The sequence below is a fragment of the Phaethon aethereus genome (assembly GCF_964289735.1).
Source record: "Phaethon aethereus genome assembly, chromosome: 2".
In the NCBI taxonomy this organism is placed as follows: domain Eukaryota; kingdom Metazoa; phylum Chordata; class Aves; order Phaethontiformes; family Phaethontidae; genus Phaethon; species Phaethon aethereus.
The window spans coordinates 67,268,944-67,284,923 of record NC_138582.1 but is presented as its reverse complement, the minus strand read 5'-3'; the positions used below and the strand labels follow the sequence as shown (position 1 = coordinate 67,284,923).

The following is a 15,980-nucleotide window of genomic DNA, read 5'->3' as shown; positions in this document are numbered from 1 at the left end:
GGGCCAGTCCTTTCAAAGATGAGAACTGATAAAATAGTCTAAGGGCGGGGGAGTGGGTGCAACCTGAGAGATGAAACGTGTTTCAAGAAATCAAAGTGGTGGTTTAGCACCATTTTTACTTCCACTCAGGGCTCTAAGGTTTTTTTTCCTCTTAATCTCTGGTCAGCAGCTATATAGCTATAGCATACACCTGGTTTTTGTAGGGTTTTTTCCAAATAATTATCATCATCATTTTTTATCAGATGAGCATCTTGACTATATGAAAATGCTAGGCAATGGGCCTTTTTGAAAATTTTCCAAATTTCTGCTTTCATACTGACAGACACCACCACAACGTTATGTTCTTCTGCTGTAGCGGCACCAACAGCTGCATCTCCACCCAGTCTGTAGTCTTATCAGTAAAAATTGATCACCATGAACACTAATCTATGATGCCTTCCATACCTTGGCCATGTACATTAAGCCCCTAAGGCTGTGAAGTTTGTTGGTAGCAGAAGCTACCCTGGAAACTACCCGAAGAATACCTCCTAGCCAAACTCTCTTTTCTGCTGGAGCAATCATTCTCGAAAAGACCCCAACCCAAAGCTTTGTACTAGGTTTCCATGGTGGGTAATTTCAACAAGGCTTAACCTGTGTCAGTGTCTGACTGATACCAACTTGGTAAAACGGCACAGAGAACAACACTGACCATGCGCCAGAGACTATGTCCAAACAGATAAAGAGCCTCCACCATGGAAAACAATTGAATAAAATGATTAATGCTAGGCAGAAAAAGGCTCCAAAAAAAGCAAAGGTAAACTAAAGCATTGGGTTTTGCCCCAGAAACCATTTATCAAGTGTCACAACAACAGAATAAAATGGACATGGAGGAAAACCCAGAAGGTGTGATGGCACCAACCTCTCACTCAGGACCCATCATAAAACAGAACGACTATCCTGAAAAACCATCCCAATTCTTCTTTATTTTATTCCCCAATAATTGTTTACTGTCGCCTAATTTTCAAGGGACTAAAGAGCAGGAGGGTTATAGAGAAACGTGGTTCTGGATTAATCGATTATCACTTACCTCTCTTGATGGTCAGTGTTCTCCACTGTTTCCTTCTTCATGCCATTTTTCTTCTCATCGTCCTCGGCTTCTTACTTTTCAGTCACCTCTGCTCTTTACTCCTGTGTGTTTTATTGCCATCTTTCTGCTACGAGTTCCTCCTCTTTCTGTTCATCGCCTATTTCTAGACAAAGATTACATGAATGAATTCAGCACAATGCTGGAAGGCAGAATCATCTGCTGGACTCTGAATCACACTCTCTCTTCTCACCAATTCTGCTCTGTCACTTTGAGCAAGTAATTTCATTTCTGCCCCAATTGCCATATTAGTAAAAATTAACAGTACCATTACAAGGACACGTGGTTCATCCTTTCTAAAGTGATTAGAAAAGCCTGCTGAATTAGCTAATTATAACATCACCATCAGACCAGCATGTGGGTAAGGCATCAGCATTCGCATCATTTTTTGTAACAGATCAGTGAGTTGTAAACAGCCTGGAACAAACACCGAGCAGATTGGTACTCGGGTTGTACGTGACTGAAAGCATCGGCTGCACCCGGGAACACCAAGCCCCGCGCGCAAAGCGCCTCCAAATCCCCAGATGAAGCAATTTCCATATTCAAACTATACATAATCAATTTCCTCGTTTAAAAAAAATAGAGCGTATCCATTCACTGAAAGGGTACATCTCAGTTCCTCTTTGGAATATTATTTTGCAATGGTACCAACTACAGAAATTCAAACCTGGGTAGGAATTTCGTGAGAGTTTGGATGCGGAGTCCATTTCAAGCACCAACACGAAATTGGCCGAGTGGCTTCACAAATCGCCAGTTGCTCTTCCACCTCGCTCCTCCCACAAACCAGCACCGACAGAGTTTCAGCACTTCACACTGAAAGGCTAATTTTAGTCTACCAGTTGCAAATTCCTTCATGGGAGCTAAGCATGACATCCTGTAGGTTGTGGAACAGTTTGGTTTTCGAAGGCAATCTAAATGTACTTTTCATATCTATACGAATTTGAAATTTGTAGATTTTTGTATGATTTCTTTAAAATTCATGCGCAGCAACTCATTGGGTATCTTGTGAAGACAACCCACTGGAAACCATGAAACCCACCGAATCCATGAAAGTGGCCGTTGTGTTTCATTCTTACTAGTGTCCGAAATGCTTACTTGGTTTGATTACATTTTAAATCTGTTATTTCCACACTTCATATGTATTTGGATTTTGCCATTACAGAAATGACACGTGATGATCTTCTTTAGCTTTTCATTTCACACCCTAAAGTAGGCGACAAAGCTACGTAGTAGTGATACTGAAAGGAATTGTGAAAACTATAAATTCAGTACTCCAAGCCAACAACTTCTTAGTACTATTATTTTCACTAATGCATATCATCTCTGACTCGGAACTAGAGCTTTAAATTTATATTAATGTGTGTATGTGATCCTTAGTTATAAGCAATCGTCTTGCGGAGGATGAGAGCTCTTGGGGAGAGCTTATAATACACACTTTTAAATCCCCCTTGCTTATTAAGAGTTGCATGATCTAACATGTCATGTTTATACCAAGCAAAGTCAAATATGTATTTAATGGCATTTTATCACTAAAAAAATGCTACTGCTTAGCCACATTTTTGACACTTCTGCATCAAATCTGAAAATCAAATCAAGTAGGACGTGTAGAATACGTAAATTGCAATTGTGTTTGTATGGGAAGGAATTTAATCCCCCAAATCCTACCACGTCTCGAGTGCAGGTGCATGCATGATCACAAACCTGGATTATCAAACACGGTGTCCAAATGTGCAAACCAGAAGGGCCCGCTCCGTTTATCAAAACCACAAGACCTCTTTAGTCTCCTGTAGAGTTACGACACAGGCGGTAACACCCCTTAAACCGTAATTAAGTGCCACAGAAAACACCAAGAGACTTGGACAGGCCTGCCAGCTCAGAACATTGAGGAGCATATACCCAGGTATCTTCACCTCAACTGGAAATGTAATAATCTTGCACAAAACCCCAAATGGAGCACATTCTGAATTACATATGGATTCTTGTTACTGTGGTTGAGAAACAGCAAACCTCCCCCCCCCAACAGCTCTTTCAAAATACCAACACAGGTTGTGCCAGTAAATTTAATTAGTTTGATGTGAAAGTACATGGCTAACGCAGGGGATGCAATGCCAATGTATAGCTAGTGTTAAGCCTTAAAATACCTGTATGTGTTCTTTGCACTACATTGAAAGTTACTCTTTTTTCCCTTTTGTCTTAGTGGCCAACACAAGGTAGGTGGCACAGGAAAATAATGCAACTTCCCCGTGCATCGCCAGAAAGAGCTGCAAAGAATTCCAATACTGAATCACTCCCCACTACAGAATAACTGTGGGTATTGTGCATACATTTTAAAGAGTGTTCTTATTTACATTATTAATCCTTAAAGCTACTAATTTCATGGTGAAGTTGCAAACTGGCACAGTTTGCAACTGTCATCAGCTCTCTCAGATACTGCTTAAATTCCCAGTATTGGCAAATCTTCTTCTCTTAAATTATCTTAAATCTTCTTCTCTTAAATTATTATCTTCTAATCATTAAGAATATTCAGAGGAAGGGATCGTTCCTTTTTAGCTTTTTGGAATGTACAGCAGAGCTGACTTAGTAGGGATCCTTTATTAAGGTCAAACAAAAAGTTAACTGGAAACAGTGAAAAGGTGAGCGTACTCCTGTGTCTTTTTTTTTTTTTTTTTTTTGAAAGAAAGACTGCTCATGACTACAAACTATTCAGTTACCCTAGAAGTTGTAATTTTCAATTTTTATCCTTCTTTAAGGGCACAGACAAACATCTGTTTTAAACTCCGCAAACAGTACCCGAGGGCTCCAAATTCAAGATTATACTTTGCGAGCACGTTTCATAATATATAGATGTGGAAGCCAAGCTGGCTTTTTATTGGCAATGCTCTCAAGATGGACATTCATGACAAGGTTGCAAGAGGTATGGGGAGAGCTCGCTGCAGCCGCCGGGCGATAGAGACCCATAATGCAAAGACACAAGTAAATGCCACCCCTTCCTAAAACGTGGTTGCTCTGCTGTATTCCTATTAGGTTTTAAGGTTAATGCTTACTTAAAGCATAAACGGTGGTCTTCCAAATGTATTAGTGAAATGTGCTGCGTCTAGATGAGCTTGTGCAAAAAAAGTCCAGTTATAAAACACACCCTCAGTAGCCCATCCTAGCAGGATAAACCAGATTTCATTTCTCTCTCATTCGGCAAAGCATTGCCTGAATCCATTCAAATTGAACTTCTAACACCTATGGACATCAGTTATTGCTCTTTTGAGGAAAATGATTTTTGTAAATCATGTATGTGAGCAATCTCAGAAACAACCTACTTGATCCCTGCCCCCCGCTTAGGAGTCCAAAAATTGAATACAGGTGAAAGAGCAATTCCAACAGCTTATACACTAGAGGGAAACATGTCAGTACCTCCCACAAATTTAGAATAATATCGGAAGATTCTGACCACAGATTAAGTTTGCTGATGATAATATGAAAGGGAAGCACTTTATTTGTAACACTGGGAAAACCATGGTATTAAACTCGTACAGAACTAGGACTAGAAACGGCTTCAGACTTGTTACTACCCAATGAGCTTTAAAAGGGGACCCAAAGACATGAAGACAGAAGGAAGTTTGTATGTACTACATGATAACCTTTTCAAGAAGCCAAATTTAGCACCTAATAATTGAACAGAACACTAAATTCAGGAAACTCAACCTCATCTAAGCTGTAAAAAAAATATGGCCTGGTGGCAAGCCAGAGCCCACTGCGAAGTTGCAGGCTACATGCAAGCAGATCTGATGCTGAAGTTTTCTGCTTCACGCACTGCAATAATTTCGTGGTTTGATGGTGACCGGTGCCCGCTGCTAAAGACGGACGTTCAGATCTGCAACAGCACAGCATGGATGGTGGCATTTATCCCAACGACAAGGCAGTCAGCTGGCTCCGGAGGCAAAGCAATGCTTCATTTGAACATAGATTAAAAAGACGAACGCACAACTGAAGTAACTTGTGCTAAACACATTACACGATGCCTTACTGGCTCCCTCTTCCTAATCACAACAGCAGAGGGTATTTTGGCAACACTGGAACTAGTGATGAAGTAGGAACTGCTGCAGAAGTATAAGCAGGACTGCCTGACACTACAGAAATCTTGCAGACCCAATAAAATTCAGAAACCCCTGCTTTTTAAACAGTAAATCTCTACATATCATCGGCATGCAAAAAATGATGCTGAAAAATATCCACTGCACTTCTCTGCATCGGTTCATTTTTCATCCCAAGGAAACTCATCTTCTAAACAATGTATCTGAAATTCATTTCTCCTCAAAATTACACAGCTTAAAGGGCCACTCATGAAGACGGGTATTTAATCTCATTTTCGATGGTCCAACATAATATATATCCAATTTCATTCACGTAAGATCACAAGATCTGACTCCATTCACTTAAAAGTAAAACTTCCATGTAGCAGCTTTGACCAGTAACACTAGATGGTTTCATGGGACCATTTATTCAAGAGTTTCAGACCATGTAAATCTCTGTGCAGCCATTTTCAGTAGTAATAGCTTGAGCCATTACTCAGAATGACCTAGGATGACTTGGGGTCATTCTGAAAGCTACTGATGTCACGAGACTTCACTCGAAGTGCACAAAGGCTGTTGACATCTTCGAAAAATCTGTTCTATCGATATTAACTTGTCAAAAATCACCAAACCACTCACAAGTCAGGAGTCCTGCTCCAACAATCAGACTAAGCTTTGTCCCTGGCAAGTTGCTCAACGTTTCTCTCTATGTGATGAAAGCAAAGTATATTTTAAATACCTACTCATACTGTTCTACAGTCAAATGTTCATTCAGTTGGTACCACTAAGGAAGTGCTTAGGTGAGCTACTGTCTCACTACAGATTTCCGTTTCATCTTTAGAGGCCAATGAAAATTTTTAGTACCCGCATGATGCTTATAACAGCATTGCATTTTCAAGGAATTCATTACGCTAAGAGAACCATTGCAGCACTATTGTTATTTTCATTCTCACCTACCTTTTCTGTTCCCTATTGCACGTACTTAGGATCTGTCGCATTGAACACGAAGCCTTGTGCCTCCACATATGCAATGATGGGCAGATGCCTGTAATTTGGGCCAGTCATATGTAACAGTTCTTTTTTAAACTTTGTCATACTGCATCCGGATAGCAGTACTTTCGTCACCACAGATGCATCACGGTCTAAGTACCACTCAAGGTCTTCACTCTTCACAGTGTGCTACTTCTGTTATTTACTTTACCTTCGCTTACTGGACTTCTTGTTGTACTGCTCAGATGGCACCACTGAAAATAGAAAGCATAGTCAGTCTCATTTGATTCCCTCATTGTAAAAAAATAAATTAAAAAAATCCAAATTGTTGCTCTTGCAGTTTGTCAGTGTTAGATAGTCTTTGAGAACCGAGAAAATTATATACCGTCCTTTCCTGCTCTCACATGGAGAATGACCCAACATAATTTTTTCTTCATTTCAGGTTTCATTTCTAAAATCACATTCTACGATCCTACTTCGAAAGAAGGAAAAATATAAAGTTTCTGTTATCAGAACTTTCCAATAACAGGTTTAATTCCACACTGCGCTGCAACGTTAAAAACGTGTACACCCATATACACATGCACAACACACGTCCACGTACATACTGTGTATTTCCTGTTGTATTAAAAAATTGTTCCTCCACGGCACTGACAACTTTAGGTTGCAATCTCTGCAGATTTCTGAGGCATTTTTCCTCCTCTTTTTGCTCCTAGTGAAAATGACTCTTCTCTTCGTTCAGTTGCAGATTATCTTGCCTTCCTAGCTGACTCGGCGATATGCCTATTCTGCTTTTCAGGATATACATGCAGCCAGGGCTAGCCACCACGTAGGGTCCATCCCCCAGAGATCTCAGCATGGCCGGCCTGGTGATGACAACCCCGTAGTCCACTTCTTCAAGAACATTGTAAGTCTCCTCTCTCCTTGTTATGGACCAGAATGACATATTTTCTTTAGGATTTATCAGTAACCAAATAGTCGCCAATCATTCGCCATTATTTTGAGCGTTGTCATTTGTCCTGTGCCTTTCAGCTCATCATGCCATTCAAATACGAAAATAACTTTACCTGAAAACGGAAACAATACTGAAATGCTACCCAAAAAAAGTGGGTGAACCCTCCATTAGCATAGTCAAATTTCAACAACCACCATACAATTACACAGCTTCACCATTTACAGGTTTTGTCCTTGTGTCTTCAGCATTGGCTGTATTTAGGCATGCCTCCTGTTTAAAAACAGACAAAAATCCAGTGTGTCCTAGGCAAAGCCTAAGACAGCAGAGGAGCTTCTTACTGCGATCACTTAGGTAGGATGTAATGGATATGCCAAGTTTACTCCCAAGTATGAAATATCTTATAATTTTGGGTATAATCTGAATCCATAAGCAGAACAGCCAAACAATATTTCCTGATGATTTCATTTAAGATGCCAATAATTTTGTTCAAGCTCTGAATTTGGCTGGTTTTATACCCATAAGTTGTTTTCACAGAAAATATTCAGGAAAGATGGAATTTCCTCAGATATTAAATTCTTGAGTACTGCGTAAATACCCAGTGAAATATAGTACTCTATTTAAAACACTGTACAGCAACTAGCCAGAGAGAGACACTCTACATATTGCATTTGCAATACTTTTGACTTGATCTGCGCAGGTACTCCTACCAGTTTTATTTTTCAGGTTTTCTTCTGAAACAAAGGTCTTGGTATTTTGACGCCCAAATGCTCCAAAACGTAATAGCAGCCTAAACCAGGACAGAAGTATTTGAAGTAGCATGGTCTCTCCTAATAACCACCTTGACAAATCAAGTTTCCCAATGCTGACATCTAAAGCAGCGAAAGTAACAGGTCATCTGCTTGGAGTAGAACACGGCCATCACTGATCTGAAGTGCAAGACCTACAATGGGTTTAGAAAAAAATCCGTCAGTGATGAGAACATTTTTATGATGGGAAAATTACGCATGCTAGGATTCATTTTTGAACTCTCTTTTAACAACGGTCATTCTGAAATAGTCACGAGGCAATAAAGAGAAGGACGAAATTAAACAGTAACTGATGCATAAGGCCTACTAACTCATAGGTAACATGCAAAAGGCTTGATGATTCCCTACGTTTATTGTTGCCTTGGTTTTACAACTTTTTGTGTTGGTTTTTAGGTCTCACCCCGTACACCTCCCCCAATGCAAGCAAAGGTAAGTGTTTTCAGGGGCTCCTGCAACATCCAAGATTTTTTGTGGGCTCATTTATACCAATTCAACTGCCACCCTGATCCATTTTCTTTAATGGCATGAAGTGAAAATCTGGAGTTATCACTGGTAATATTTAAAGCAAGGGACTAAGACAGAAAAGCCATGGTTCTCTTCTGCATGCACTTCCTGACTTGCTGCACGACATGTAACAAATTAAAGGCACTCGCAGGGATCTTTATATTCAATTTATGTTGTGATTGCTTTATGTAATGAACTAATAATAGGTAATGCTTTCAAACAAGCCTCACCCACCAGAACTGTCCTTACCTTTACTAAACTCACTGGCTTCTAAAGTACATGATACTGATAAACCATGGCTGGTGAAGTCAGTCCTTGTAATTGTAATAAAGAATTTTGCCCTTTTTGTTTCATGGAATGACAGTATACAGATTGTTGTTTTCAACTCCTGCCTCATTATCTGCCCATTATTTCATTATCTTTACTGCATTTTCATCTTCTCTTGTGTATGGTACATCCAGATGCTATGTTCCATAGTGATCATCATGTCATTGTTTTTATTTCTTGCATGTACAGGGAAGAGGATTATCCCTCACCAGATTTAGCTGGGTAGGTGATGATTGTGCTTTCGATAACAGCCGATTTATTTACCAGGCCAAAGCATATCTTACTCCATTGCCTCAAGCTGTTGCAGCAACATGATAATTTTGTCTCAATTTTGCTGTTTTGCCTTTCCTGTTGCACTTTCCTCCCTCCTCCCACAGCACGTTAAGACGGTAATTTTGTTGCTTGCTCTTATTCAGCAACTTGACAGCCTTGCAGCGATAACGTCTTTTGCTTTAGCGGGAAGGGAGCAAAATCCACTGCATGGCCAAGCTCTCTGCCCTTAAAGACTTCTGGAAGACTCATCTGCTGCCTTTTTCTTTCCCTGGGAAGGACAACAATGGGAGGGAGGGCTGGGGCAAGATGGGCGCTTCTTCCACAGTTCCAATTGCTCTTATACAGTAAAGTTTGCAAAACTAACACTGTCACTAATTCAAGTATTTTGTCCCACCTCTCCCTGCAACCCCTTTCAGTAAGAAGGGATCTGCCTGAACAGCTATTAGACAAGTTCTTCCCACAGTTATACCACAACTAAATTCTATTTCTCTACTACAGGTTTGATTTTATAGGAGATGGACATGCAAATTACCTGCATTTTAAGACAAAATATTAAAGCCTTCAAGCCATTAAGCATTTCTTTCACTATCGGAAGAACACAAATTAGTTGACATGTTTGACACCTTAGAATCTCTGAAATTGAAACAGTTTTGTCATGCAGGTTAACCTTCTGAGTATCTATTTTTTGATTATTAATTCCTCTTTTACAGATTGGCGCTTGCCTCAGACTTGAGTATATTATTTCCTAACATTTTCCTTCATCCCTGTTTATTACATAAAAGCTTATTTTATTCCATTATAATTCCATAATATGTATTTTATAGCCATTACATTTCAGTGATCACAAAGATAGATTACAATGTGCATAAGACTATTTGAATGTGATTAATTTGCAATATATATGTAAATCTTTCTTTGCAGGGTGGTGAAGGACACAAGCCAGGATACGGAGGAAGTGGAAAATTCTACGAGCATAAATCTGCTCACAAGGGACATAAGGGATCCTATCATGAGGGCCAGGGCACTCTTTCCAAAATATTTAAACTGGTAAAGTACAACTGAACTTACTCTAAGTACAAAAAATTGAGTCCAAAAAAAAAGAGAAGCCAAACCTTTCCAGAACCTGCCATGTTTGAAACAACCACATTTCATTAAAGCTTCCGAAGGAACTAGATTTGCATGGATAAAACAGAAGGTTACCTCATGGCCTAATGGCTACTTACACAATAGGGAACAAAGGTAAAAATAGAGTCCGTTACCATCAGGAAAGAAGGTAAGTCCACAAAGTCCCGCAAAGACCCGCACCAGGATCGGTGTTGCTACTGACCTCACAAATGGCCTGGAACACAGAAGATGAATGAGGCGACACAGCTTGCTGCTCCAGCTAAATTATTTAGGATACCCAGCAAAAGCAAACTGATGAGCTGCAGGATAGTAGTACAGGGCAGTGTTGGACACATGCTGGGTTGAGATGCAATAACAACTTGAACAGTCCCTGCTCATTCCCACCCCAGGTGGAAGACCTCCTCCAAAATGTCACTGCAGTGAGTTGTGACACCACATAGTCGGGCAAACTGGGAAACTGTGTCATATGAAAAATAAACATTTTGTCAGATTATCTTTAATCTGGTTCAGTTCACCATTTCGAGTCACCACACAGCCCCACCAACACAGTTAATAAATGAAAACAGAACGGAGCGGAGGGGTGGGAATCAGTCATGAGGATTTTTCACATTCTATGTCAGGAAAAAGACATGTGAAAAGCACGTCACAGCCACTGGCAGCTACTGTAACCAAGACTGTATTTTTCTTCCACGGTAGTGAAGCATCCACAGGTAACAAATCATCTAGTAACCTATTCGCACATGAAGAACACCATGAGCAGTAATCCTAACCTCAAGACAGAAGGTCCGAGATTCCATTATAGCAGAATTGATCATCTCAAACTCTTACTGCTCTTACTCCCCAACAGGAGAGAGTCACAGCACCATCACCTGTCACAAAAATACACTCTTCTCTCTTACTTGGTTTAGGGTAGGTAACTTTCTTTGTATAGCTGTTTATCAAACATATGCAGCACCAAGTGACAGCTGATGAAACTTCAAGGAGGTAGTAAGAATTCTTGTGTTGCAATTTAAAAAAAGGAATGAGCCCTTCAGAGGCTCAGGTAAAAATCAAACATTTACCTTTTAAGTCTAACTTTCTCGCTGTGCACTTGTAGCTTTTTAGTGGAGTTCAGGTACATCAACAATACCGTGGCTATATACTGACGTTATTTGTAAAAATTCTTTTGAAGATCTGAAAAGATCTCCCAAAACTTAACATTCTCCTTTTTGCACAACCATCACAACTATTTTTGCTTGATGTATTTATCTGATAATATACAAATACCAGTTCTGCTTTTCAGACAGCATTTTCTGAGCCATTATAACTTTTGGAACTCCTATCTGAGTTTTGCTCAAGCCCATTTGATTTAGAGCCATTGATTATAGCAGGAGGTATTGGTAACTATTTCTTTACATAGTTTTACAGTCTTTTACAATAAAAATGATATCCATTCTTTAAGATAACTTGGAAAGAAAAAACGCCAATTACCTAATGGATTACACTAAATCTTCCTTGAAATAGTTCAGTAAAACTAAGGCAGGAGCACTGAAAGATGAGACAAATATAAACAAACAAAATCCCAAAGTACACATATGCTTAATTTTTTTTTTAAGTAAACAGTTCAGTTATCAGCGGATTACAGTAACAATTACCACAGTTTCCTCACATTTGTGGTTGTAAGTTTATCATTCAAGATTTGCCAAGAAAGCTGCTAAAGCTACTGGAAAATATACCCAGTTAGCCTAACCTTAACCTAACCTTCAGTTCCAAAATGAAATGCCAAAATTTCAGCTGGGATCATCTTTGCTATAAAGCTGCTGTAAGGCTTTCATAAATCTGCAACTGAGAAATTGTCACAAGTGGTTTTTTCCCAGTATGTTGTTTTCTTATTAGCTGCAAAAATAGGCCACGTTTCAGCCCTTTATATTTTCTTATTTTTTTCCCTGTATTTGCATCTAAGCTTTCCATAAAAGACCTATGTTCAAATGATCACATAACAATTCACCCTAATAAATATTACAGAGTAAAAATTATTACTTTTCAATTCTTTCAGATGTGAGACTAGCACAACTTCTATGCAAGGTCTGGAGGTTTTGGTTGGGTCTTTTGGTTTTGGGGTTTCTTTTTTGTTGTGTGTTTTTTTGTGTTTGGGTAGGTTTTTTGGTGTTTTGTGTGTTTTTTTTTTAATTAAAGTATACATACAGTTCAGAGGTAGCCATAAAAATGAAAATTTCCAAGAAGTCTAAGTAAACAAATTGCTTTTATTAGGAAGGCCAGAATATGAACATGCACCTACAAATAATTCACGAGAGACTGTCTAGTCCTATTTGAGAGATTTAATGAGGGTAAATTAATCCTACATGATAATCTATGAAAAGCAATCATCTCTCTGAAGTGACCATTCCAGTAATATTTAGCAATATACTAGAGGCCACTGCAAGCCACCTACATTAGATAATATTTAAAATTTTCTCATTCTACAGATTGATGTTTTTCAATTTATAGCCCCAAATATACAGTACCTTTTAATTAACTGAAGTCTGTTCTTCCCTCCACAGGGAGGCTCTGGGTCCCGACCTGGATCACGGTCTGGTTCACCGGTTGCTAGGCGCTGAAGCTCTAAGATGCCATCCAAGGATCATGTACTCTGCTTCATAATGTAACTGCCTTAAAATTAGTAACAACTGCAACAATTACCTAGATAGATGCAATCCATTACTTAATGCCAATTAGATTCTGCATGCAGTAGATTATACGAACTTCTATTGGCAATCCCTGACCAACAGTTGAATGAAAGGAACACAAAAAGTAGCTTTACTAGTATTTTCCTTCTTTTATGTGAAGTAACAAGATCTCTGACTTTACTCAGTCTTCTTCAGGATGCCCTAACTGTATGCTGGACTTCATTATTTCTCCCAAGCACCTAATCTGAGCTCAAGTCTTCTGGTTTTGTTTTAGCGAACATCAGAATTACAAATAAAGAGCTAATGTCTTGGATACTGAGCACTGCTGTTAATGAATTTCTGAGACACTGCTGTTAAAAAAAAAATCCACCATGTGCAGAAGTTGTAAGGACTGTTTATCCAAATACTTTTTTTGGGTTTTTTTGTTGACGTTTTTTTTTGTTTTAATCTTCCTTCTCTCACTCACAGAATAATTTATTTTCATAACAGGATTAGGCAGTCATGGAAAGGTTTACCAAACACTGGGAGTTTAAGGTATGTGAAGTGTGGGAGGGGGCAGACGTTGTAGAATCAATATGATGCAGAGCAATAGTAACAAGGAAATTCTTTCCATACCATGAATTGCTCATCGCATCCAAACCATTAGAATTAAAAGCAGATGAGGGAGAGAAAGAGGATTTAAAATTTGAGTTAGACTAATGTTAAGAAACAAGGGATATACCCAGAGAAGAAACATCTAAGATTGCACAAGTGACCACTGGACGTCACTAGTGCTCCACACACACTCTGCTGCGACAGCATTAACTCTGCAGTACAAGAAGTAAGTAAATAAATATATAAACAAGTAAGTCTAATTTCTGAAAGAAAGCCCTTCAGTACTGGTATCTCAGATAGCCCTGCACATCTCATGTTAGAATTTCAAATCTTTCTCTTGGTATTGCAGCAGTGTTATATTTGGTCGGCTCATCTTTTGCCAGACTAACACCTGGATGCCTATTAAAGGCAGTGCACCAAAGCAAACTCATAGTAAACTACTGTGAACATTTAACTGTTGTACTGTAGTTGCCTTATAGAAATAAATTATAGCTGAGTTAGATTTAGATATTAATTATTCATAAATTACTAAAAGGAATGTGTGGCAATGGTATTTCCAACCACACTTAGGGAAATAAAAGGCTCTTCTGAATTGCACTGTTTTATTACTTAAAATTACTATTTCTTCAAGCTGTCATCTGTCTGATTAATTATTTTTTTAGTTTTAGCCTATGCATTGTAGACTACAGTTAATGCTTCCCAGGATGAAACTGCATTCCTAATAAGTGCCCAATAAATGTTACCTATAAATATGTATGTCAATTGCATTTCACATCTAAATCTACTGTAGGTTTAAATCAGTGTCCATTAATATGAAGCAATGAAAGATGAGAGGATAGAAAATACATAGAGACTAAAGAAAACAAAACCACCAAAATTATTAAGCATACACAAACACATTACATCTTGTATTACCTACAATGGTTGCTATATGTATTTTTCTATTGTAGCTTCATTCAGATGTATACTCTGCAACGTAATAGTTGATTTAATTTGAATACGTATTGTTCTTATAGGAACACAGCTTTTAAAAATATTCATTAGTGAAATAAAGTAATCAACTTGAAATGAAACTTGGACCACTTTTGTCTTTCCTAACAGAGAAAATCATATATATAAAGTTTGGTGGGTTTATTTCATAATTGACAAATAATGTCCAGATACCAGAAGATGACACTTTGGGACCCAGGACCCAGCTGCCCACGCACAGGCTTCTGGTGACATTGCTGGTGACTTAGTGTGGCCCACAAGGCTGACAATATGACACAGGATTTATGGGAGACCAGCGTCTCTCAAGTGGCAGCTAAAGGCCAGATGAGATACTGCAAAGCACAAAAAGCCTATATAGAGACCATAAAACCCCACCTTTCATAAACAAGTATAGCACAAAGTATCTTCTTTGAACAGGGTATATGAAAATCAAGCTGCTTTTTAAAGCAGCTTTCAAAAATGGGAAAGAATATTTAAGGTAAAAAAAAAAAAACAAACCCCACAACTTGAGAAATACATCTTTCAAAATGTATTCAAAATACTACTACAGAACTTATCCAAAGCTTCTTCCTTGCCTTCATCACTCTGCTTTCCCCTCAGTCATCTTTTCCACAGGCTGGAAGTGGCTTTTTTGGATTTACTTCTTACAGAAGAAAAGGTACGGTATTTTAAAGCATTGTTTTACCAACACAAGTCTCTGTCAAGAGATGAAAACTTCGACTGAAATCTATTCTTTTAATTACTCATTAGTAGCTTTGCCAAAACCCAGCAGTTTAAATGGCTATTTGGCTTGTAAGCAAAGGATTTTACCTGAATTAAGAATGGACAACCGGTACTAGGAGTGTGCCATTTCTTGTGCTGAAGGAATGGACATAAACCAAAAGAAATATTTGAGCAGACACAAGCTGAAAGGCCTGAGGCTAGCATAAGCCTACTACTGCATCAAACCAAAATGAACAGAGGCATTGCTAAGCGCTGTTCACTCACCCAGTACACAGTCTGACTCTTCAAACAGGCCTTAGAACAAGATTTCTTTCCGTTTCCTGAAAAAACGCATCTACTTCAACATTCCTTTGAAAACATCAACATATTGGTTATAGTGTCTGTATTGGTACTGAGCATCAACAGATACACTGCTCCGAAAACCTCCAGCGCAATCCTACCAAGGGACCTGGGCTATGAAAACCTCTGTCAGGATACTCAAGAGTGAATTCTTGAAGTTCATCTTGAGGAGGATGCAGGGAAACAAATCAAATGCCATGTTCCAAAGAAACTTTTTTAAAAGTCTATTTACTCTGACAGGACTCCAAGTGCTGGAGGAGTAGCAAACTGAATTCAGGAAAAACTTCAGGTGACTCTGTAACTCACGCTGCTTATTTAACACTTCCAAGACTTACAACACACACTCATTGCCTCTAATCAAGACATAACACTTTTGAGAAGTGACCAGTTAAAACTGGCACTTTTTTACTCACGAGAGTTGCATTTAGCACATGCTCACCAAGTATCAACCACTACCAGTTTTAACATGCTGGCAAGGCAACCACAGCTAGAACAGACCAA

At 38.8% G+C, this 15,980-nt stretch overlaps 1 protein-coding gene across 1 annotated transcript in view; it reads left to right on the top strand.

Annotated features, from left to right (window-relative positions):
* MBP (myelin basic protein) overlaps positions 1–12,883 on the top strand; it is a gene marked incomplete at its 5' end in the record, with an annotated part of 90,182 nt that extends 77,299 nt beyond the window's left edge. The window contains 5 exons of the mRNA XM_082015653.1: positions 6,944–7,084; positions 8,332–8,367; positions 8,959–8,991; positions 9,964–10,089; positions 12,708–12,883. Coding sequence (XP_081871779.1) covers positions 6,944–7,084; positions 8,332–8,367; positions 8,959–8,991; positions 9,964–10,089; positions 12,708–12,764 — 393 coding nt within the window. The 3' untranslated portion in view covers positions 12,765–12,883. The remainder of the gene's footprint in view (positions 1–6,943; positions 7,085–8,331; positions 8,368–8,958; positions 8,992–9,963; positions 10,090–12,707) is intronic.
* Positions 12,884–15,980: the final 3,097 nt, after the last annotated feature.